This window comes from Oncorhynchus keta, chromosome 15, assembly GCF_023373465.1.
Source record: "Oncorhynchus keta strain PuntledgeMale-10-30-2019 chromosome 15, Oket_V2, whole genome shotgun sequence".
NCBI lineage: Eukaryota > Metazoa > Chordata > Actinopteri > Salmoniformes > Salmonidae > Oncorhynchus > Oncorhynchus keta.
Window position 1 is genome coordinate 257,235 of NC_068435.1, and position 25,921 is coordinate 283,155.

General features: G+C 44.3%; 1 protein-coding gene across 1 annotated transcript in view; it reads right to left on the reverse strand.

Annotated features, from left to right (window-relative positions):
* The window catches only part of myom1a (myomesin 1a (skelemin)), a 198,575-nt gene that overhangs the window by 10,770 nt on the left and 161,884 nt on the right, over positions 1-25,921 (reverse strand). Inside the window, exons 26-27 of the mRNA XM_052462696.1 lie at positions 11,237-11,362; positions 8,954-9,041 (exon numbers count right to left, since the gene is read on the reverse strand). Of these exons, the coding sequence (XP_052318656.1) occupies positions 8,954-9,041; positions 11,237-11,362 (214 nt within the window). The remainder of the gene's footprint in view (positions 1-8,953; positions 9,042-11,236; positions 11,363-25,921) is intronic.

The window sequence follows — 25,921 nt, forward strand, 5'->3', positions numbered from 1 at the left end:
CACAGTAGAGCCATGGCAAAGGTGTTCTAGAACACAGTAGAGCCATGGCAAAGGTGTTCTAGAACACAGTAGAGCCATGGCAAAGTGTTCTAGAACACAGTAGAGCTATGGCAAAGGTGTTCTAGAACACAGTAGAGCTATGGCAAAGGTGTTCTAGAACACAGTAGAGCTATGGCAAAGGTGTTCTAGAACACAGTAGAGCTATGGCAAAGGTGTTCTAGAACACAGTAGAGCTATGGCAAAGGTGTTCTAGAACACAGTAGAGGCATGGCAAAGGTGTTCTAGAACACAGTAGAGCCATGGCAAGGTGTTCCTAGAACACAGTAGAGCCATGGCAAAGGTGTTCTAGAACACAGTAGAGCTATGGCAAAGGTGTTCTAGAACACAGGAGTGCCATGACAGACGTATTCTAGAACACAGTAGAGCCATGGCAAAGGTGTTCTAGAACACAGTAGAGCTATGGCAAAGGTGTTCTAGAACACAGTAGAGCTATGGCAAAGGTGTTCTAGAACACAGTAGAGCTATGGCAAAGGTGTTCTAGAACACAGTAGAGCTATGGCAAAGGTGTTCTAGAACACAGTAGAGCTATGGCAAAGGTGTTCTAGAACACAGTAGAGGCATGGCAAAGGTGTTCTAGAACACAGTAGAGCCATGGCAAAGGTGTTCTAGAACACAGTAGAGCCATGGCAAAGGTGTTCTAGAACACAGTAGAGCTATGGCAAAGGTGTTCTAGAACACAGTAGAGCTATGGCAAAGGTGTTCTAGAACACAGTAGAGCCATGGCAAAGGTGTTCTAGAACACAGTAGAGCCATGGCAAAGGTGTTCTAGAACACAGTAGAGCCATGGCAAAGGTGTTCTAGAACACAGTAGAGCTATGGCAAAGGTGTTCTAGAACACAGTAGAGCTATGGCAAAGGTGTTCTAGAACACAGTAGAGCTATGGCAAAGGTGTTCTAGAACACAGTAGAGCTATGGCAAAGGTGTTCTAGAACACAGTAGAGCTATGGCAAAGGTGTTCTAGAACACAGTAGAGGCATGGCAAAGGTGTTCTAGAACACAGTAGAGCCATGGCAAAGGTGTTCTAGAACACAGTAGAGCCATGGCAAAGGTGTTCTAGAACACAGTAGAGCTATGGCAAAGGTGTTCTAGAACACAGGAGTGCCATGACAGACGTATTCTAGAACACAGTAGAGCCATGGCAAAGGTGTTCTAGAACACAGTAGAGCTATGGCAAAAGGTGTTCTAGAACACAGTAGAGCTATGGCAAAGGTGTTCTAGAACACAGTAGAGCTATGGCAAAGGTGTTCTAGAACACAGTAGAGCTATGGCAAAGGTGTTCTAGAACACAGTAGAGCTATGGCAAAGGTGTTCTAGAACACAGTAGAGGCATGGAAAAGGTGTTCTAGAACACAGTAGAGCCATGGCAAAGGTTTTCTAGAACACAGTAGAGCCATGGCAAAGGTGTTCTAGAACACAGTAGAGCCATGGCAAAGGTGTTCTAGAACACAGTAGAGCTATGGCAAAGGTGTTCTAGAACACAGTAGAGCTATGGCAAAGGTGTTCTAGAACACAGTAGAGCTATGGCAAAGGTGTTCTAGAACACAGTAGAGCTATGGCAAAGGTGTTCTAGAACACAGTAGAGCTATGGCAAAGGTGTTCTAGAACACAGTAGAGGCATGGCAAAGGTGTTCTAGAACACAGTAGAGCCATGGCAAGGTGTTCTAGAACACAGTAGAGCCATGGCAAAGGTGTTCTAGAACACAGTAGAGCTATGGCAAAGGTGTTCTAGAACACAGGAGTGCCATGACAGACGTATTCTAGAACACAGTAGAGCCATGGCAAAGGTGTTCTAGAACACAGTAGAGCTATGGCAAAGGTGTTCTAGAACACAGTAGAGCTATGGCAAAGGTGTTCTAGAACACAGTAGAGCTATGGCAAAGGTGTTCTAGAACACAGTAGAGCTATGGCAAAGGTGTTCTAGAACACAGTAGAGCTATGGCAAATGTGTTCTAGAACACAGTAGAGGCATGGCAAAGGTGTTCTAGAACACAGTAGAGCCATGGCAAAGGTGTTCTAGAACACAGTAGAGCCATGGCAAAGGTGTTCTAGAACACAGTAGAGCCATGGCAAAGGTGTTCTAGAACACAGTAGAGCCATGGCAAAGGTGTTCTAGAACACAGTAGAGCTATGGCAAAGGTGTTCTAGAACACAGGAGTGCCATGACAGACGTATTCTAGAACACAGTGGTACCTAGCTCTCAAACTCAGCATTCTGCCTTCTCTCTATAGTTTCCAGCCATTAGTTTGCCCACGACTACCTCATGTGAACTACAATCCCGACGCTGTGTTTTAATGTTTAGAAACGTCAATCATCATCGCTTGCGATACTGCTTCTGAAACATATGGCCCTCCAGCCACCCTAGTCATAGACTGTTCTCTCTGCTACCGCACGCCTGCGGTACCAGAGCGCCAAGTCTAGGTCCAAGAGGCTTCTACCCCCAAGCCATAAGACTCCTGAACATCTAATCAAATGGCCACCCAGACTATTCACATCCCCCTCTTCTACGCTGTCGCTGCTCTCTGTTATTTTCTATGCAATTTAATAACTCTACCTACATGTACATATTACCACATTGACTGTACTGGTAGCCCCTGTATATAGCCTCCCTATTGTTATTTTATTGCTGCTATTTAATTATTTCTTACTTTTATTTATTATTTTTGGGGGTATTTTTCTTAAAACTGGTTAAGGGCTTGTAAAGTAATCACCTTTACCTGTTGTATCATCAGTGAGAAAGAATCCTTCAAATAAATAAAAATACACTTACTGTAGCAGTTTTACACAGATCCATACAGCTATGGGTGACTCCATCCTATAAACTATACTTCCACTATACTTCCAGGATTACTCACCCACAGATCCATACAGCTATGGGTGACTCCATCCTATAAACTATACTTCCACTATACTTCCAGGATTACTCACCCACAGATCCATACAGCTATGGGTGACTCCATCCTATAAACTATACTTCCACTATACTTCCAGGATTACTCACACACAGATCCATACAGCTATGGGTGACTCCATCCTATAAACTATACTTCCACTATACTTCCAGGATTACTCACCCACAGATCCATACAGCTATGGGTGACTCCATCCTATAAACTACACTTCCACTATACTTCCAGGATTACTCACCCACAGATCCATACAGCTATGGGTGACTCCATCCTATAAACTATACTTCCACTATACTTCCAGGATTACTCACCCACAGATCCATACAGCTATGGGTGACTCCATCCTATAAACTATACTTCCACTATACTTCCAGGATTACTCACCCACAGATCCATACAGCTATGGGTGACTCCATCCTATAAACTATACTTCCACTATACTTCCAGGATTACTCACCCACAGATCCATACAGCTATGGGTGACTCCATCCTATAAACTACACTTCCACTATACTTCCAGGATTACTCACCCACAGATCCATACAGCTATGGGTGACTCCATCCTAGAAACTACACTTCCACTATACTTCCAGGATTACTCACCCACAGATCCATACAGCTATGGGTGACTCCATCCTATAAACTACACTTCCACTATACTTCCAGGATTACTCACCCACAGATCCATACAGCTATGGGTGACTCCATCCTATAAACTACACTTCCACTATACTTCCAGGATTACTCACCCACAGATCCATACAGCTATGAGGGCCTCATCCTAGAAACTACACTTCCATTATACTTCCAGGATTACTCACCCACAGATCCATACAGCTATGAGGGCCTCATCCTAGAAACTACACTTCCACTAATACTTCCAGGATTACTCACCCACAGATCCATACAGCTATGAGGGCCTCATCCTAGAAACTACACTTCCACTATACTTCCAGGATTACTCACCCACAGATCCATACAGCTATGAGGGCCTCATCCTAGAAACTACACTTCCACTATACTTCCAGGATTACTCACCCACAGATCCATACAGCTATGAGGGCCTCATCCTAGAAACTACACTTCCACTATACTTCCAGGATTACTCACCCACAGATCCATACAGCTATGAGGGCCTCATCCTAGAAACTACACTTCCAGGATTACTCACCCACAGATCCATACAGCTATGAGGGCCTCATCCTAGAAACTACACTTCCAGGATTACTCACCCACAGATCCATACAGCTATGAGGGCCTCATCCTAGAAACTACACTTCCACTATACTTCCAGGATTACTCACCCACAGATCCATACAGCTATGAGGGCCTCATCCTAGAAACTACACTTCCACTATACTTCCAGGATTACTCACCCACAGATCCATACAGCTATGAGGGCCTCATCCTAGAAACTACACTTCCACTATACTTCCAGGATTACTCACCCACAGATCCATACAGCTATGAGGGCCTCATCCTAGAAACTACACTTCCACTATACTTCCAGGATTACTCACCCACAGATCCATACAGCTATGAGGGCCTCATCCTAGAAACTACACTTCCACTATACTTCCAGGATTACTCACCCACAGATCCATACAGCTATGAGGGCCTCATCCTAGAAACTACACTTCCACTATACTTCCAGGATTACTCACCCACAGATCCATACAGCTATGGGTGACTCCATCCTATAAACTACACTTCCACTATACTTCCAGGATTACTCACCCACAGATCCATACAGCTATGAGGGCCTCATCCTATAAACTACACTTCCACTATACTTCCAGGATTACTCACCCACAGATCCATACAGCTATGAGGGCCTCATCCTAGAAACTACACTTCCACTATACTTCCAGGATTACTCACCCACAGATCCATACAGCTATGAGGGCCTCATCCTAGAAACTACACTTCCACTATACTTCCAGGATTACTCACCCACAGATCCATACAGCTATGAGGGCCTCATCCTAGAAACTACACTTCCACTATACTTCCAGGATTACTCACCCACAGATCCATACAGCTATGAGGGCCTCATCCTAGAAACTACACTTCCATTATACTTCCAGGATTACTCACCCACAGATCCATACAGCTATGAGGGCCTCATCCTAGAAACTACACTTCCACTAATACTTCCAGGATTACTCACCCACAGATCCATACAGCTATGAGGGCCTCATCCTAGAAACTACACTTCCACTATACTTCCAGGATTACTCACCCACAGATCCATACAGCTATGAGGGCCTCATCCTAGAAACTACACTTCCACTATACTTCCAGGATTACTCACCCACAGATCCATACAGCTATGAGGGCCTCATCCTAGAAACTACACTTCCACTATACTTCCAGGATTACTCACCCACAGATCCATACAGCTATGAGGGCCTCATCCTAGAAACTACACTTCCAGGATTACTCACCCACAGATCCATACAGCTATGAGGGCCTCATCCTAGAAACTACACTTCCACTATACTTCCAGGATTACTCACCCACAGATCCATACAGCTATGAGGGCCTCATCCTAGAAACTACACTTCCACTATACTTCCAGGATTACTCACCCACAGATCCATACAGCTATGAGGGCCTCATCCTAGAAACTACACTTCCACTATACTTCCAGGATTACTCACCCACAGATCCATACAGCTATGAGGGCCTCATCCTAGAAACTACACTTCCACTATACTTCCAGGATTACTCACCCACAGATCCATACAGCTATGAGGGCCTCATCCTAGAAACTACACTTCCACTATACTTCCAGGATTACTCACCCACAGATCCATACAGCTATGAGGGCCTCATCCTAGAAACTACACTTCCACTATACTTCCAGGATTACTCACCCACAGATCCATACAGCTATGAGGGCCTCATCCTAGAAACTACACTTCCACTATACTTCCAGGATTACTCACCCACAGATCCATACAGCTATGGGTGACTCCATCCTAGAAACTACACTTCCACTATACTTCCAGGATTACTCTTACACAGGTGTTGGAGCATGCATATAGCATTGTCTTCCGTAAACAACATATATTATTATATTATTATTATTATTATTATTATTATTATTAAACAATCACTCTATAATGGAGATATGGCTGTGTGGGAACACTAACCCTAATCCCAGTGCTTAGTTTGTAAATCGGCAGGTCCTGGAACAAAAAGTGAGCCGAGAGGGGTTGACCTGGGCGGCTCTGAGGTACCGGAACCCATGAAAAAAAAGCACCTCAATAATATTTATGCTTTATCCAACAATGTGGTCCAGAGGCTCCGTACAGAGGATGTGATGCAGAAGCCAAATTGAGCTGTGTTGCACCACAGCAATGGCCACACACTGGTCTGTCTCTAGGCTACAGTGTTGCACCACAGCAATGGCCACACACAGGTCTGTCTCTAGGCTACAGTGTTGCACCACAGCAATGGCCACACACTGGTCTGTCTCTAAGCTACAGTGTTGCACCACAGCAATGGCCACACACTGGTCTGTCTCTAGGCTACAGTGTTGCACCACAGCAATGGCCACACACAGGTCTGTCTCTAGGCTACAGTGTTGCACCACAGCAATGGCCACACACTGGTCTGTCTCTAAGCTACAGTGTTGCACCACAGCAATGGTCACACACTGGTCTGTCTCTAGGCTACAGTGTTGCACCACAGCAATGGCCACACACTGGTCTGTCTCTAGGCTACAGTGTTGCACCACAGCAATGGCCACACACTGGTCTGTCTCTAAGCTACAGTGTTGCACCACAGCAATGGCCACACACTGGTCTGTCTCTAGGCTACAGTGTTGCACCACAGCAATGGCCACACACTGGTCTGTCTCTAGGCTACAGTGTTGCACCACAGCAATGGCCACACACTGGTCTGTCTCTAGGCTACAGTGTTGCACCACAGCAATGGCCACACACTGGTCTGTCCCTAGGCTACAGTGTTGCACCACAGCAATGGCCACACACTGGTCTGTCTCTAGGCTACAGTGTTGCACCACAGCAATGGCCACACACTGGTCTGTCTCTAAGCTACAGTGTTGCACCACAGCAATGGCCACACACTGGTCTGTCTCTAGGCTATAGTGTTGCACCACAGGAATGGCCACACACTGGTCTGTCTCTAGGCTACAGTGTTGCACCACAGCAATGGCCACACACTGGTCTGTCTCTAGGCTACAGTGTTGCACCACAGCAATGGCCACACACTGGTCTGTCTCTAGGCTACAGTGTTGCACCACAGCAATGGCCACACACTGGTCTGTCCCTAGGCTACAGTGTTGCACCACAGCAATGGCCACACACTGGTCTGTCTCTAGGCTACAGTGTTGCACCACAGCAATGGCCACACACTGGTCTGTCTCTAAGCTACAGTGTTGCACCACAGCAATGGCCACACACTGGTCTGTCTCTAGGCTATAGTGTTGCACCACAGGAATGGCCACACACTGGTCTGTCTCTAGGCTACAGTGTTGCACCACAGCAATGGCCACACACTGGTCTGTCTCTAGGCTACAGTGTTGCACCACAGCAATGGCCACACACTGGTCTGTCTCTAGGCTACAGTGTTGCACCACAGCAATGGCCACACACTGGTCTGTCTCTAGGCTACAGTGTTGCACCACAGCAATGGCCACACACTGGTCTGTCTCTAGGCTACAGTGTTGCACCACAGCAATGGCCACACACTGGTCTGTCTCTAAGCTACAGTGTTGCACCACAGCAATGGCCACACACTGATCTGTCTCTAAGCTACAGTGTTGCACCACAGCAATGGCCACACACTGGTCTGTCTCTAGGCTACAGTGTTGCACCACAGCAATGGCCACACACTGGTCTGTCTCTAGGCTACAGTGTTGCACCACAGCAATGGCCACACACTGGTCTGTCTCTAGGCTACAGTGTTGCACCACAGCAATGGCCACACACTGGTCTGTCTCTAGGCTACAGTGTTGCACAACCCATAAACCTGGGCCGGCCCAACACAAATCAATTCTTAGAATATCAGGCATGTTTTCACATTACGTTTTTTTAGGGGGCATGAGAATTACAGAAGAGGCAACTCGAATTAACACTGATCGCTTTTATTGGAATATTTACATTGTAAAAAGTGAGAAAGGTACCAGAGAGGTACCAGACCAGGGCAAATGAGTTCCGTACTGAAACAGTCCAAAACAGAGAGGAGACGGATCCTGTTCCGGCAGCATCCATCTCGAATGACGCACTGCCTAACCCTATCATGGAGTGCATCAGTTTAACCTAGAGTTTATTTATTTGTCTCATATGAAAGATAAGTTCCTTGTGCTTCCAAAACCGTACCCGCAAGCGACAAGTGTTAATGTTCAGATTGAGCATCAGGGCTTTTAGCAAAACTGCCCCGTACAGAAGATGATTCAAATAACCAAGTCATCTTCAGAGTTTATTTTAATTAGCTGTGTAGTGCTAGGGCAAAACCAAAGCACCCAGGGGGCCATAGGTCCGAGTTTGGGAAACCCTTTTCTAGAAAACAGTAGAGCCATGACAAAGGTGTTCTAGAACACAATATATACATGACATAGGTTGTTCTAGAACACAGTATATACATGACATAGGTTGTTCTAGAACACAGTATATACATGACATAGGTTGTTCTAGAACACAGTATATACATGACATAGGTTGTTCTAGAACACAGTATATACATGACATAGGTTGTTCTAGAACACAGTATATACATGACATAGGTTGTTCTAGAACACAGTATATACATGACATAGGTTGTTCTAGAACACAGAATATACATGACATAGGTTGTTCTAGAACACAGTATATACATGACATAGGTTGTTCTAGAACACAGTATATACATGACATAGGTTGTTCTAGAACACAGTATATACATGACATAGGTTGTTCTAGAACACAGTATATACATGACATAGGTTGTTCTAGAACACACTAGAGGTGTCGCAGTACCTGCTTCAGTCAGGTTGAACATGCTCTTGTCTTTTCCTCTGGCATCCTTTAGCTTCACCTCGTACACACCCGCATCCTTTTTGGACAACTGGAACAGGGTTAGAGTCAGAGAGTAGGACAGTCAGAGACCTGGAAAGACACTCAACCAGCCCTCATCAATTACAGAGGCAATATGAGGCTCTGCTCCAAATCACACCCTATTCCCTATACAGTCTCATAGTTCTAGCCTAAAGTAATGCCCAAATGTACACTACCATTCAAAGGTTTGGGGTCACTTAGAAATGTCCTTGTTTTTGAAAGAGAAGAAAAAAAAATGTCCATTACAATAACATTAAATTGATGAGAAATACAGTGTAGACATTTGTTAATGTTGTAAATGACTATTGTAGCTGGAAACGGCTGATTTTTATGGAATATCTACATTGGCGTACAGAGGCCCATTATCAGCAACCATCACTCCTGTGTTCCAATGGCACGTTGTGTTAGCTAATCCAAGTTTATCATTTTAGAAGGCAAAATTATCATTAGAAAACCATTTTGCAAATATGTTAGCCCAGCTGAAAACTGTTGTGCTGATTTAAATAAGCAATAAAACTAGCCTTCTTTAGACTAGTTGAGTATCTGGAGCATCAGCGTTTGTGGGTTCGATTACAGGATCCAAATGGCCAGAAACAAGTAACTTTCTTCTGAAACTCGTAAGGCTATTCCATGTGAGAAATTGCCAAGAAACTGAAGATATCGTAAATTCTGTGTACTACTCCCTTCACAGAACAGCGTAAACTGGCTCTAACTAGAATAGAAAGAGGAGTAGGAGGCCCCGGTGCACAACTGAGCAAGAGGACAAGTACATTTGTGTGTCTAGTTTGAGGAACAGACCCTGACAAGTCCTCAACTGGCAGCTTCATTAAATAGTACCCGCAAAACACCAGTCTCAACGTCAACAGTGAAGAGGCGACTCCGGGATGCTGGCCTTCTAGGCAAAAAAGCCATATCTCAGACTGGCCAATAAAAATAAAAGATTAAGATGGGCAAAAGAACACAGACACTGGACAGAGGAACTCTGCCTAGAAGGCTCTTCACTGTTGACGTTGAGACTGGTGTTTTGTGGGTACTACTTAATGAAGCTGCCAGTTGAGGACTTGTCAGGCGTCTGTTTCTCAAACTAGACACTCTAATGTACGTGCCTCTTTCTATTCTGGTTAGTGCCAGTTTGCGCTGTTCTGTGAAGGGAGTAGTACACGGCATTGCACGAGATCGTTAGTTTCTTGGCAATTTCTCACATGGAATAGCCTTCATTTCTCAGAACAAGAATAGACTGACAAGTTTCAGAAGAAAGGTCTTTGTTTCTGGACATTTTAATAGTAGTTTTAATATGTACAACAGTTTTCATCTGCTGTGCTGTAGGTTCTCAGTCCAACTCTGTTCCTGGAGATCTACTGTCCTGTAGGATCTCAGTCCAGCCCTGTTCCTGGAGATCTACTGTCCTGTGGGTTTTCAGTCCAGCCCTAATTTAGTGTATATGATTCAGCTAGATAAGTTCTTGTTGAGCATCTAATTGGTAGATGTGTGTTAAATTAGGGTTGAACTGAAAACCCACAGGACAGTAGATCTCCAGGAAGAGGGTTGAACTGAAAACCCACAGGATGGTAGATCTCCAGGAAGAGGGTTGGGGAGCCCTGCTTTAGACATTAGAAAGTGTCATAATAAAATAGCTATTATTTTGGAAGCATCACCAAACAGCACATGCTCACATCTAATCTACTGAGAGTGACAACCATAGACATCAGTCCTATTATTAGAAGCAACGCTCTTCAAAAGTCATCTGAACCCTTCACAACATCAGACCTGGGTTAAAGACATAACCTACTGGATGGCAAATACTTGAGCTGTGATTAATTTTAGTCTGACCAGCATGCAGGGCGGGTGGAGCTTGGTTCCATTATACGGACAAGCTACATCAGAGGCACCTTCCCCGTCTGTGGACCCCCCTCCCCCACTGCAACTTCCTGACCTTGAGTAGTTTGGAAGTAGAGGACATTATGTATGTGACCCAGGTCTTCTCCCCATCTGTCTACCCCCTCCCCCACTGCAACTTCCTGACCTTGAGTAGTTTGGAAGTAGAGGACATTATGTATGTGACCCAGGTCTTCTCCCCGTCTGTCTACCCCCCTCCCCCACTGCAACTTCCTGACCTTGAGTAGTTTGGAAGTAGAGGACATTATGTATGTGACCCAGGTCTTCTCCCCATCTGTCTACCCCCCTCCCCCACTGGTACTTCCTCACCTTTCCGATGTTGAAGATCAACACCTCGTCCTTCATCTCGATCTTCTTGTAATCAGCATCATCCTCTTCAATCTCCAGTCCGTCTTTGTACCATCTGATCTCTGTCTCTGGCCTGATGTTTCCTATCTACAGGAGAGAGACACAGAGACACCGTCAGCACACTGAGGACTTAATGGACCCCCTATCTAAATAGCATGATTCCTTCAGTTTAAGATAAAGATATCTGTCTTTTTTCATGGGTTGTGTCTCAATCCAGCGCATCCTCTGATGTTTGGAGGAAGGTGGCAGAGCTACAGTGGTGTTCGTCAGACTAGGAGACGTCCCGAAAATCGGTCTTCTCATAAAAACGTCTGTATGACCCCACCATCGAAGGCTGAGACTCTCACGAACATATTGGTTGTTTTGTATTTGTATTTATTATGGATCTCCATTAGTTCCTGCCAAGGCAGCAGCTTCTCTTCCTGGGGTTTATTATGGATCCCCATTCGTTCCTGCCAAGGCAGCAGCTACTCTTCCTGGGGTTTATTAAGGATCCCCATTAGTTCCTGCCAAGGCAGCAGCTACTCTTCCTGGGGTTTATTATGGATCACCATTAGTTCCTGCCAAGGCAGCAGCTACTCTTCCTGGGGTTTATTATGGATCACCATTAGTTCCTGCCAAGGCAGCAGTTACTCTTTCTGAGATCCAGCAAAAATAATTTATTTATATATATATATATATATATATATATATATATATATATATATATATATATATATTTAATATACTGTATATATTTTTGGGATATTACCTTACCTTCACAGATAGAACCCTACATTCATAGACAGAACCCTACCATCATAGAACCTTACAGTAATAGATGGAACCTTACCGTCAAAGATGGAAACCTTCCATCACAGACATAACCCTATTGTTTTGATCCATAATTGAACCCTACCGTAATTGATAGAATCCCTACTGTCTTGATCTGTCATAGAACATTACTATCATAGACAGAACACTGTCGTCATAGATATAACTCTACCAATAGAGATAAAAGCCTAGCATCATAGAACCTTTATTTTAGATATAACCTTAACATCATAGAACCTTACTGTCTTGAGACGTCATAGAACCATGCCATCTTAGATCCTTACCATCATAGATACAACCGTACAGTCTTGATCCATCATTGAACCCTACCATCATAGATAGAACCCTATCGTCATATATCAAACCTTAACATCATAGATAGAACCTTGTCTTGATCTTTCATAGGGTTCTATCTATGATGGTATGGTTCTATGAAAGATCAAGACAAGGATCTATCTATGATAAGGTTCGATATACAGTGGGGCAAAAAAGTATTTAGGCAGCCACCAATTGTGCAAGTTCTCCGACTTAAAAATATGAGAGGCCTGTAATTTTCATCATAGGTACACTTCAACTATGACAAACAAAATGAGGGAAAAAATCCTGAAAATCACATTGTTGGACTTTTTATGAATTTATTTGCAAATTATGGTGTAAAATAACCAACGAGAGCGTACAGGTCACAATGGTGGGTAGTGTATGGGGCTTTGGTGACAAAACGGATTGCACTGTGATAGACTGCATCCAGTTTGTTGAGTAGAGTGTTGGAGGCTATTTTATAGATGACATCACCGAAGTTGAGGATCGGTAGGATGGTCAGTTTTACAAGGGTGTGTTAGGCAGCATGAGTGAAGGATGCGTTGTTGCGATATAGGAACCCTATTCCAGATTTAATTTAGGATTGGAGATGCTTAATGTGAGTCTGGAAGGAGAGTTTACAGTCTAACCAGACACCTAGGTATTTGTAGTTGTCCACGTATTCTAAGTCAGAGCCGTCCAGAGTAGCGTGCTGGACGGGCGAGCAGGTGCGGGCAGTGATCGGTTGAATAGTATGCATTTAGTTTTACTTTTATTTAACACTTACATTTACATTTAAGTCATTTAGCAGACACTCCTATCCAGAGCGACTTACAAATTGGTGCATTCACCTTATGACATCCAGTGGAACAGTCACTTTACAATAGTGCATCTAAATCTTAAAGGGGGGTGAGAAGGATTACTTATCCTATCCTAGGTATTCCTTAAAGAGGTGGGGTTTCAGGTGTCTCCGGAAGGTGGTGATTGACTCCGCTGTCCTGGCGTCGTGAGGGAGTTTGTTCCACCATTGGGGGCCAGAGCAGCGAACAGTTTTGACTGGGCTGAGCGGGAACTGTACTTCCTCAGTGGTAGGGAGGCGAGCAGGCCAGAGGTGGATGAACGCAGTGCCCTTGTTTGGGTGTAGGGCCTGATCAGAGCCTGGAGGTACTGAGGTGCCGTTCCCCTCACAGCTCCGTAGGCAAGCACCATGGTCTTGTAGCGGATGCGAGCTTCAACTGGAAGCCAGTGGAGAGAGCGGAGGAGCGGGGTGACGTGAGAGAACTTGGGAAGGTTGAACACCAGACGGGCTGCGGCGTTCTGGATGAGTTGTAGGGGTTTAATGGCACAGGCAGGGAGCCCAGCCAACAGCGAGTTGCAGTAATCCAGACGGGAGATGACAAGTGCCTGGATTAGGACCTGCGCCGCTTCCTGTGTGAGGCAGGGTCGTACTCTGCGGATGTTGTAGAGCATGAACCTACAGGAACGGGCCACCGCCTTGATGTTAGTTGAGAACGACAGTGTGTTGTCCAGGATCACGCCAAGGTTCTTAGCGCTCTGGGAGGAGGACACAATGGAGTTGTCAACCGTGATGGCGAGATCATGGAACGGGCAGTCCTTCCCCGGGAGGAAGAGCAGCTCCGTCTTGCCGAGGTTCAGCTTGAGGTGGTGATCCGTCATCCACACTGATATGTCTGCCAGACATGCAGAGATGCGATTCGCCACCTGGTCATCAGAAGGGGGAAAGGAAAGATTAATTGTGTGTCGTCTGCATAGCAATGATAGGAGAGACCATGTGAGGTTATGACAGAGCCAAGTGACTTGGTGTATAGCGAGAATAGGAGAGGGCCTAGAACAGAGCCCTGGGGACACCAGTGGTGAGAGCGAGTGGTGAGGAGACAGATTCTCGCCACGCCACCTGGTAGGAGCGACCTGTCAGGTAGGACGCAATCAAGCGTGAGACCATGTGAGGTTATGACAGAGCCAAGTGACTTGGTGTATAGCGAGAATAGGAGAGGGCCTAGAACAGAGCCCTGGGGGACACCAGTGGTGAGAGCGTGGGCCGCGCCGGAGATGCCCAACTCGGAGAGGGTGGAGAGGAGGATCTGATGGTTCACAGTATCGAAGGCAGCCGATAGGTCTAGGAGGATGAGAGCAGAGGAGAGAGAGTTAGCTTTAGCGGTGCGGAGCGCCTCCGTGATACAGAGAAGAGCAGTCTCAGTTGAATGACTAGTCTTGAAACCTGACTGATTTGGATCAAGAAGGTCATTCTGAGAGAGATAGCGGGAGAGCTGGCCAAGGACGGCACGTTCAAGAGTTTTGGAGAGAAAAGAAAGAAGGGATACTGGTCTGTAGTTGTTGACATCGGAGGGATCGAGTGTAGGTTTTTTCAGAAGGGTGCAACTCTCGCTCTCTTGAAGACGGAAGGGACGTAGCCAGCGGTCAGGGATGAGTTGATGAGCGAGGTGAGGTAAGGGAGAAGGTCTCCGGAAATGGTCTGGAGAAGAGAGGAGGGGATAGGGTCAAGCGGGCAGGTTGTTGGGCGGCCGGCCGTCATAAGACGCAAGATTTCATCTGGAGAGAGAGGGGAGAAAGAGGTCAGAGCACAGGGTAGGGCAGTGTGAGCAGAACCAGCGGTGTCGTTTGACTTAGCAAACAAGGATCGGATGTCGTCGACCTTCTTTTCAAAATGGTTGACGAAGTCATCTGCAGAGAGGGAGGAGGGGGGATTCAGGAGGGAGGAGAAGGTGGCAAAGAGCTTCCTAGGGTTAGAGGCAGAAGCTTGGAATTTAGAGTGGTAGAAAGTGGCTTTAGCAGCAGAGACAGAAGAGGAAAATGTAGAGAGGAGGGAGCGAAAGGATTCCAGGTCCGCAGGAGGCGAGTTTTCCTCCGTTTCCGCTCGGCTGCCCGGAGCCCTTAAGAGCAGTTTGAGGCCACGGAAGGAGAGTTGTATGGCATTGAAGCTCGTCTGGAGGTTAGTTAACACAGTGTCCAACGAGGGCCCGAAGTATACAGAATGGTGTCGTCTGCGTAGAGGTGGATCAGAGAATCACCAGCAGCAAGAGCAACATCATTTATGTATACAGAGAAGAGAGTCGGCCCGAGGATCCTGTCGCACCCCATAGACTGCCACAGGTCCGGACAACAGGCCCTCCGATTTGGGGTTGCAACAATTTCGGCAGATACTTTTAGAAAGAGGGCCCAGATTGTCTAGCCCGGCTGATTTGTAGGGGTCCAGATTCTGCAGCTCTTTCAGAACATCAGCTATCTGGATTTGGGTGAAGGAGAAATGGTGGGGGCTTTGGCGGATTGCTGTGGTGCCGGGCAGTTGACTGGGGTAACCAGGTGGAAAGCATGGCCAGCCGTAGAGAAATGCTTATTGAAATGCTCAATTATAGTGGATTTATCAGTGGCGACAGTGTTTCTTAGCCTCAATGCAGTGGGCAACTGGGAGGAGGTGCTCTTATTCTCCATGGACTTTAGTGTCCCAGAACCTTTTGAGTTAGTACTACAGGATGCACATTTCTGTTTGAAAAAGCTAGCCTTAGCTTTCCTTAATGCCTGTGTATATTTGTTCCTAACTTCCCTGAAAAGTTGCATATCACGGGGGCTATTCGGTGCTAATGCAGAACGCCACAGGATGTTTTGTGTTGGTCAAGGGCAGACAGGTCTGGAGTGAACCAAGGACTATATCTATTCCTAGTTCTAACATTTTTGAATGGGGCATGCTTATTTAAGATGGTGAGGAAGTCACTTTTAATGAAGAACCAGGCATCCTCTACTGACGGGATGAGGTCAATATCATTCCAGGATACCCGGGCCAGGTCGAATAGAAAGGCCTGCTCGCAGAAGTGTTTCAGGGAGCGTTTGACAGTGATGAGGGGTGGTCGTTTGCTCGCAGACCCCTTACGGATGCAGGCAATGAGTCAGTGATCGCTGAGATCTTGGTTGAAAACAACAGGTGTATTTGGAGGGCGAGTTAGTTAGGATGACATCTATGAGGGTGCCCGTGTTTACGGATTTGGAGTTATATCTGGTCTGTTCATTGTGAGATTGAGGGCATCAAACTTGGATTGTAGGATGGCCGGGGTGTTAAGCATGTCCCAGTTTAGGTCACCTAGTAGCACGAGCTCAGAAGATAGATGGGGGCAATCAATTCACATATGGTATCGAGGGCACAGCTGGGGACAGAGGGAGGGCTATAGCAAGTGGCAACAGTGAGAGACTTGTTTCTGGAAAGTGTATGACGACACAGCCTGTGTTTTGGGGAGTTTCTCCCATTCTTCTCTGCAGATCCTCTCAAGCTCTGTCAGGTTGGATGGGGAGCATCGCTGCACAGCTATTTTCAGGTCTCTCCAGAGATGTTCGATCGGGTTCAAGTCCGGGCTCTGGCTGGGCCACTCAAGGACATTCAGAGACTTGTCCCGAAGCCACTCCTGCATTGTCTTGGCTGTGTGCTTAGGGTTGTTGTCCTGTTGGAAGGTGAACCTTCGCCCAGTCTGAGGTCCTGAGCGCTCTGGAGCAGGTTTTCATCAAGGATCTCTCGGTACTTTGCTCCGTTCATCTTTCCCTCGATCCTGACTAGTCTCCCAGTCCCTGCCGCTGAAAAACATCCCCACAGCATGATGCTGCCACCACCATGCTTCACCGTAGGGATTGAGCCAGGCTTCCTCCAGATGTGACGCTTGGCATTCAGGCCAAAGAGTTACATTTTGGTTTCATCAGAACAGTTGATCTTGTTTATCATGGTCTGAGTGTCAAGACACCAAGCAGGCTGTCATGTGCCTTTTACTGAGGAGTGACTTCTGCCTGGCCACTCTACCATAAAGGCCTGATTGGTGGAGTTCGGCAGAGTGTGTTGTCCTTCTGAAACGTTCTCCCATATCCACAGAGGAACTCTGGAGCTCTGTCACAGTGACCATCGGGTTCTTGATCAACACCCTGACCCAGGCCATTCTCCCCGATTGCTCAGTTTGGTCAGGAGGCCAGCTCTAGGAAGAGTCTTGGTGGTTCCAAACTTCTTCCATTTAAGAATGATGGAGGCCAATGTGTTCTTGGGACCTTCAATGCTGCAGAAATGTTTTGGTACCCTTCCCCAGATCTGTGCCTCGACACAATCCTGTCTCTGAGCTTTACGGACAATTCCTTCAACCTCATGGCTTGGATTTTGCTCTGACATGCACTGTCAACTATGGGACCTTATATAGACAAGTGTGTGCTTTTCCAAATCATGTCCAATCAATTGAATTTACCACAGCTGGACTCCAATCAAGTTGTAGAAACATCTCAAGGATGATCAATGGAAACAGGATGCACCTGAGCTCAATTTCGAGTTTCATAGCATATGGTCGGAATACTTAAATAATTAAGGTATTTCTAAAAACGTGTTTTGATTTGTCATTACGGGTATTGTGTGAAGATTGATGAGGATGTTTTATTTAATCTATTTTAGAATAAGGCTGCAACATAACAAAATGTGGAAAAGTCAAGGGGTCTGAATACTTTTCGTATGCACTGTATAAGCAACGTCAAAGATAGAACCTATTGTCATAGAACCCTTTTGTCACAGATAGAACATTTATGTTATAATAGAACCTTACAGTCATTGAACCATTCTGTTATAGATACAACTTTCCTTCATCGATAAAACCCTACCATCAAAGATAGATCCTTACCGTCAAAGAACCGTACAGTAATATATAGATCAGTACCGTCATAGATTTAAAAAACCTACTGCCATAGATAGAAACTTACCATTATCGATAGAACCCTACTGTCATAGATAGAACCTAAAAGTCATAGACAGAACCCTTCTGTTAAAGGTAGAACCCTCCCGCCATAGAACCTTTGTCATAGATAGAACACTATCGTAACCCATAATTGAATCCTTCAGTCATAGACAGTTCCGTACCGTCTTGATCTGTCATAGAACATTACCGTCAAAGATAGAAGCCTAACATCATAGATAAAACACTACCATCGTATAACCTTTCTGTTAGATAGAACCCTACCGTCACATAACCTTTCTGTTAGATAGAACCCTGCCGTCACATAACCTTTCTGTTAGATAGAACACTACCATCGTATAACCTTTCTGTTAGATAGAACCCTACCGTCACATAACCTTTCTGTTAGATAGAACCCTACCGTCACATAACCTTTCTGTTAGATAGAACCCTGTCGTCACATAACCTTTCTGTTAGATAGAACCCTGCCGTCACATAACCTTTCTGTTAGATAGAACCCTACCGTCACATAACCTTTCTGTTAGATAGAACCCTGCCGTCACATAACCTTTCTGTTAGATAGAACCCTACCGTCACATAACCTTTCTGTTAGATAGAACCCTACCGTCACATAACCTTTCTGTTAGATAGAACCCTGCCGTCACATAACCTTTCTGTTAGATAGAACCCTACCGTCACATAACCTTTCTGTTAGATAGAACCCTACCGTCACATAACCTTTCTGTTAGATAGAACCCTACCGTCACATAACCTTTCTGTTAGACAGAACTCTGCCGTCACATAACCTTTCTGTTAGATAGAACCCTGCCGTCACATAACCTTTCTGTTAGATAGAACCGTACAGTCACATAACCTTTCTGTTAGATAGAACCCTACTGTCACATAACCTTTCTGTTAGATAGAACCCTGCCGTCACATAACCTTTCTGTTAGATAGAACCCTGCCGTCACGTAACCTTTCTGTTAGATAGAACCCTACCGTCACATAACCTTTCTGTTAGATAGAACCCTACCGTCACATAACCTTTCTGTTAGATAGAACCCTGCCGTCACATAACCTTTCTGTTAGATAGAACCCTGCCGTCACATAACATTTCTGTTAGATAGAACCCTACCGTCACATAACCTTTCTGTTAGATAGAACCCTGCCGTCACATAACCTTTCTGTTAGATAGAACCCTACCGTCACATAACCTTTCTGTTAGATAGAACCCTACCGTCACATAACCTTTCTGTTAGATAGAACCCTACCGTCACATAACCTTTCTGTTAGATAGAACCCTGCCGTCACATAACCTTTCTGTTAGATAGATCACTACCGTCGTATAACCTTTCTGTTAGATAGAACCCTACCGTCACATAACCTTTCTGTTAGATAGAACCCTACCGTCACATAACCTTTCTGTTAGATAGAACCCTGTCGTCACATAACCTTTCTGTTAGATAGAACCCTGCCGTCACATAACCTTTCTGTTAGATAGAACCCTACCGTCACATAACCTTTCTGTTAGATAGAACCCTGCCGTCACATAACCTTTCTGTTAGATAGAACCCTACCGTCACATAACCTTTCTGTTAGATAGAACCCTACCGTCACATAACCTTTCTGTTAGATAGAACCCTGCCGTCACATAACCTTTCTGTTAGATAGAACCCTACCGTCACATAACCTTTCTGTTAGATAGAACCCTACCGTCACATAACCTTTCTGTTAGATAGAACCCTACCGTCACATAACCTTTCTGTTAGACAGAACTCTGCCGTCACATAACCTTTCTGTTAGATAGAACCCTGCCGTCACATAACCTTTCTGTTAGATAGAACCGTACAGTCACATAACCTTTCTGTTAGATAGAACCCTACTGTCACATAACCTTTCTGTTAGATAGAACCCTGCCGTCACATAACCTTTCTGTTAGATAGAACCCTGCCGTCACGTAACCTTTCTGTTAGATAGAACCCTACCGTCACATAACCTTTCTGTTAGATAGAACCCTACCGTCACATAACCTTTCTGTTAGATAGAACCCTGCCGTCACATAACCTTTCTGTTAGATAGAACCCTGCCGTCACATAACATTTCTGTTAGATAGAACCCTACCGTCACATAACCTTTCTGTTAGATAGAACCCTGCCGTCACATAACCTTTCTGTTAGATAGAACCCTACCGTCACATAACCTTTCTGTTAGATAGAACCCTACCGTCACATAACCTTTCTGTTAGATAGAACCCTACCGTCACATAACCTTTCTGTTAGATAGAACCCTACCGTCACATAACCTTTCTGTTAGATAGAACCTTACCGTCACATAACCTTTCTGTTAGATAGAACCCTACCGTCACATAACCTTTCTGTTAGATAGAACCCTACCGTCACATAACCTTTCTGTTAGACAGAACCCTGCCGTCACATAACCTTTCTGTTAGACAGAACCCTGCCGTCACATAACCTTTCTGTTAGATAGAACCCTACCGTCACATAACCTTTCTGTTAAACAGAACCCTGCCGTCACATAACCTTTCTGTTAGATTGAACCCTGCCGTCACATAACCTTTCTGTTAGATAGAACCCTGCCGTCCACATAACCTTTCTGTTAGATAGAACCCTGCCGTCACATAACCTTTCTGTTAGATAGAACCCTGCCGTCACATAACCTTTCTGTTAGATAGAACCCTGCCGTCACATAACCTTTCTGTTAGATAGAACCCTGCCGTCACATAACCTTTCTGTTAGATAGAACCCTACCGTCACATAACCTTTCTGTTAGATAGAACCCTACCGTCACATAACCTTTCTGTTAGATAGAACCCTACCGTCACATAACCTTTCTGTTAGATAGAACCCTGCCGTCACATAACCTTTCTGTTTGATAGAACCCTACCGTCACATAACCTTTCTGTTAGATAGAACCCTGCCGTCACATAACCTTTCTGTTAGACAGAACACTGCCGTCACATAACCTTTCTGTTAGATAGAACCCTGCCGTCACATAACCTTTCTGTTAGATAGAACCCTACCGTCACATAACCTTTCTGTTAGATAGAACCCTACCGTCACATAACCTTTCTGTTAGATAGAACCCTACCGTCACATAACCTTTCTGTTAGATAGAACCCTACCGTCACATAACCTTTCTGTTAGATAGAACCCTGCCGTCACATAACCTTTCTGTTAGATAGAACCCTGCCGTCACATAACCTTTCTGTTAGATAGAACCCTACCGTCACATAACCTTTCTGTTAGATAGAACCCTACCGTCACATAACCTTTCTGTTAGATAGAACCCTACCGTCACATAACCTTTCTGTTAGAAAGAACCCTACCGTCACATAACCTTTCTGTTAGATAGAACCCTACCGTCACATAACCTTTCTGTTAGATAGAACCCTGCCGTCACATAACCTTTCTGTTAGATAGAACCCTGCCGTCACATAACCTTTCTGTTAGATAGAACCCTACCGTCCACATAACCTTTCTGTTAGATAGAACCCTACCGTCACATAACCTTTCTGTTAGATAGAACCCTGCCGTCACATAACCTTTCTGTTAGATAGAACCTGCCGTCACATAACCTTTCTGTTAGATAGAACCTTACCTTCACATAACCTTTCTGTTAGATAGAACCCTACCGTCACATAACCTTTCTGTTAGACAGAACCCTGCCGTCACATAACCTTTCTGTTAGATAGAACCCTACCGTCACATAACCTTTCTGTTAGATAGAACCCTACCGTCACATAACCTTTCTGTTAGATAGAACCCTGCCGTCACATAACCTTTCTGTTAGATAGAACCCTGCCATCACATAACCTTTCTGTTAGATAGAACCCTACCGTCACATAACCTTTCTGTTAGATAGAACCCTACCGTCACATAACCTTTCTGTTAGATAGAACCCTACCGTCACATAACCTTTCTGTTAGATAGAACCCTGCCGTCACATAACCTTTCTGTTAGATAGAACCTTGCCGTCACATAACCTTTCTGTTAGATAGAACCCTGCCGTCACATAACCGTTCTGTTAGATAGAACCCTGCCGTCACATAACCTTTCTGTTAGATAGAACCCTACCGTCACATAACCTTTCTGTTAGATAGAACCCTACCGTCACATAACCTTTCTGTTAGATAGAACCCTGCCGTCACATAACCTTTCTGTTAGATAGAACCCTGCCGTCACATACCTTTCTGTTAGATAGAACCCTACCTTCACATAACCTTTCTGTTAGATAGAACCCTACCGTCACATAACCTTTCTGTTAGACAGAACCCTACCGTCACATAACCTTTCTGTTAGATAGAACCCTGCCGTCACATAACCTTTCTGTTAGATAGAACCCTACCGTCACATAACCTTTCTGTTAGATAGAACCCTACCGTCACATAACCTTTCTGTTAGATAGAACCCTGCCGTCACATAACCTTTCTGTTAGATAGAACCCTGCCGTCACATAACCTTTCTGTTAGATAGAACCCTACCGTCACATAACCTTTCTGTTAGATAGAACCCTGCCGTCACATAACCTTTCTGTTAGATAGAACCCTGCCGTCACATAACCTTTCTGTTAGATAGAACCTTACCTTCACGTAACCTTTCTGTTAGATAGAACCCTACCGTCACATAACCTTTCTGTTAGACAGAACCCTACCGTCACATAACCTTTCTGTTAGATAGAACCCTGCCGTCACATAACCTTTCTGTTAGATAGAACCCTACCGTCACATAACCTTTCTGTTAGATAGAACCCTACCGTCACATAACCTTTCTGTTAGATAGAACCCTGCCGTCACATAACCTTTCTGTTAGATAGAACCCTGCCATCACATAACCTTTCTGTTAGATGAACCCTACCGTCACATAACCTTTCTGTTAGATAGAACCCTACCGTCATAGAACCCTACCGTCACATAACCTTTCTGTTAGATAGAACCCTGCCGTCACATAACCTTTCTGTTAGATAGAACCCTGCCGTCACATAACCTTTCTGTTAGATAGAACCCTGCCGTCACATAACCTTTCTGTTAGATAGAACCCTGCCGTCACATAACCTTTCTGTTAGATAGAACCCTACCGTCACATAACCTTTCTGTTAGATAGAACCCTACCGTCACATAACCTTTCTGTTAGATAGAACCCTGCCGTCACATAACCTTTCTGTTAGATAGAACCCTGCCGTCACATAACCTTTCTGTTAGATAGAACCTTACCTTCACATAACCTTTCTGTTAGATAGAACCCTACCGTCACATAACCTTTCTGTTAGATAGAACCCTACCGTCACATAACCTTTCTGTTAGATAGAACCTTACCTTCACGTAACCTTTCTGTTAGATAGAACCCTGCCGTCACATAACCTTTCTGTTAGATAGAACCCTGCCGTCACATAACCTTTCTGTTAGATAGAACCCTACCGTCACATAACCTTTCTGTTAGATAGAACCCTGCCGTCTTGATCCATCATAGAACCACACTGTCATAAATATAATCCTACCTTCTTGATTCATATAAATAAATAATAAATTATTATTATTATTATTTTTATTTATTATTTTGATTCATCATAGAACCTTACCATCATAGATCGAGTCCAACCATTATAGATAGAACCCTACCATCATAGATATAACCTTTCTGTTATGTTCTATCTATGATGGTAGGCTTATATCTATAATGTTAAGGTTCTATCTATGACAGTAGGGTACTGTCATAGATAGAAACCTACCATCAAAGATATAACCTTAACATTATAGATAGAACACTGCCATCATATATTGAACCTTATTGTCATAGATATTTATTTTTTTATTTTTTTATTTTACCTTTATTTAACCAGGCAAGTCAGTTAAGAACACATTCTTATTTTCAATGACGGCCTGGGAACAGTGGGTTAACTGCCTGTTCAGGGGCAGAACGACAGATTTGTACCTTGTCAGCTCGGGGGTTTGAACTCGCAACCTTCCGGTTACCAGTCCAACGCTCTAACCACTAGGCTACGCTGCCGCCCCAATATATAACCATACTGTCAAAGATATAACCCTATCTATGACAATAAGGTTCCATCTATGATGGAAGAGATATCTATGATATTAAAGTTATATCTTTGACAGTATGGTTCTAACATCAGAAAAACGTATCGTCATAACCCTTGATTGAGTAGGTGTGTCCAAAAGTTTGACTGGTACTGTAGATAGAAGCTTACCATCATAGACAGAACCATACAGTCATAGAAACATTCTGTTATAGATCCTTACCATCATAGACAGAACCATACAGTCATAGAAACATTCTGTTATATATCCTTACCATCATAGACAGAACCATACAGTCATAGAAACATTCTCTTATATATATCCTTACCGTCATAGACAGAACCATACAGTCATAGAAACATTCTGTTATATATCCTTACCATCATAGACAGAACCATACAGTCATAGAAACATTCTGTTATAGATCCTTACCATCATAGACAGAACCATACAGTCATAGAAACATTCTGTTATAGATCCTTACCATCATAGGATAGTATCTATAACAGAATGGTCTATCGTCATAGATACAACCCTTCCTTCTTGATCCATCATAGAACACTACCATCATAGATAAAACCTTACTGCTAAAGGTAAACCTTACCTTCATAGAGGAAACCTAACCATCATAGATATAACCTTACTGCTATAGCTATAACCTACAGTCATAGATGAAACCTAACCATGATGAAACCGGCATAAATAGAGCCCTACCAAATAAATAGAACTGTAGAATCACAGATAGAACCCTACCCTCATGGATATAAGCTTACGTTATAGAACCCTACAGTAATATATAGAACCCTACCATCGTAGATAGATCCTTATGTCATAGAACCCTACAGTAATATATAGAACCCTACCATCGTAGATAGATCCTTATGTCATAGAACCCTACAGTAATATATAGAACCCCACCATCGTAGATAGATCCTTACGTCATAGAACCTTACAGTAATATATACAGTGCCTTGCGAAAGTATTCGGCCCCCTTGAACTTTGCGACCTTTTGCCACATTTCAGGCTTCAAACATAAAGATATAAAACTGTATTTTTTGTGAAGAATCAACATCAAGTGGGACACAATCATGAAGTGGAACGACATTTATTGGATATTTCAAACTTTTTTAACAAAGCAAAAACAGAAAAATTGGGCGTGCAAAATTATTCAGCCCCCTTAAGTTAATACTTTGTAGCGCCACCTTTTGCTGCGATTACAGCTGTAAGTCGCTTGGGGTATGTCTCTATCAGTTTTGCACATCGAGAGACTGAAAATTTTCCCATTCCTCCTTGCAAAACAGCTCGAGCTCAGTGAGGTTGGATGGAGAGCATTTGTGAACAGCAGTTTTCAGTTCTTTCCACAGATTCTCGATTGGATTCAGGTCTGGACTTTGACTTGGCCATTCTAACACCTGGATATGTTTATTTTTGAACCATTCCATTCTAGATTTAGCTTTATGTTTTGGATCATTGTCTTGCTGGAAGACAAATCTCCGTCCCAGTCTCAGGTCTTTTGCAGACTCCATCTTCCAGAATGGTCCTGTATTTGGCTCCATCCATCTTCCCATCAATTTTAACCATCTTCCCTGTCCCTGCTGAAGAAAAGCAGGCCCAAACCATAATGCTGCCACCACCATGTTTGACAGTGGGGATGGTGTGTTCAGGTGATGGGCTGTGTTGCTTTACGCCAAACATAACGTTTTGCATTGTTGCCAAAAAGTTCAATTTTGGTTTCATCTGACCAGAGCACCTTCTTCCACA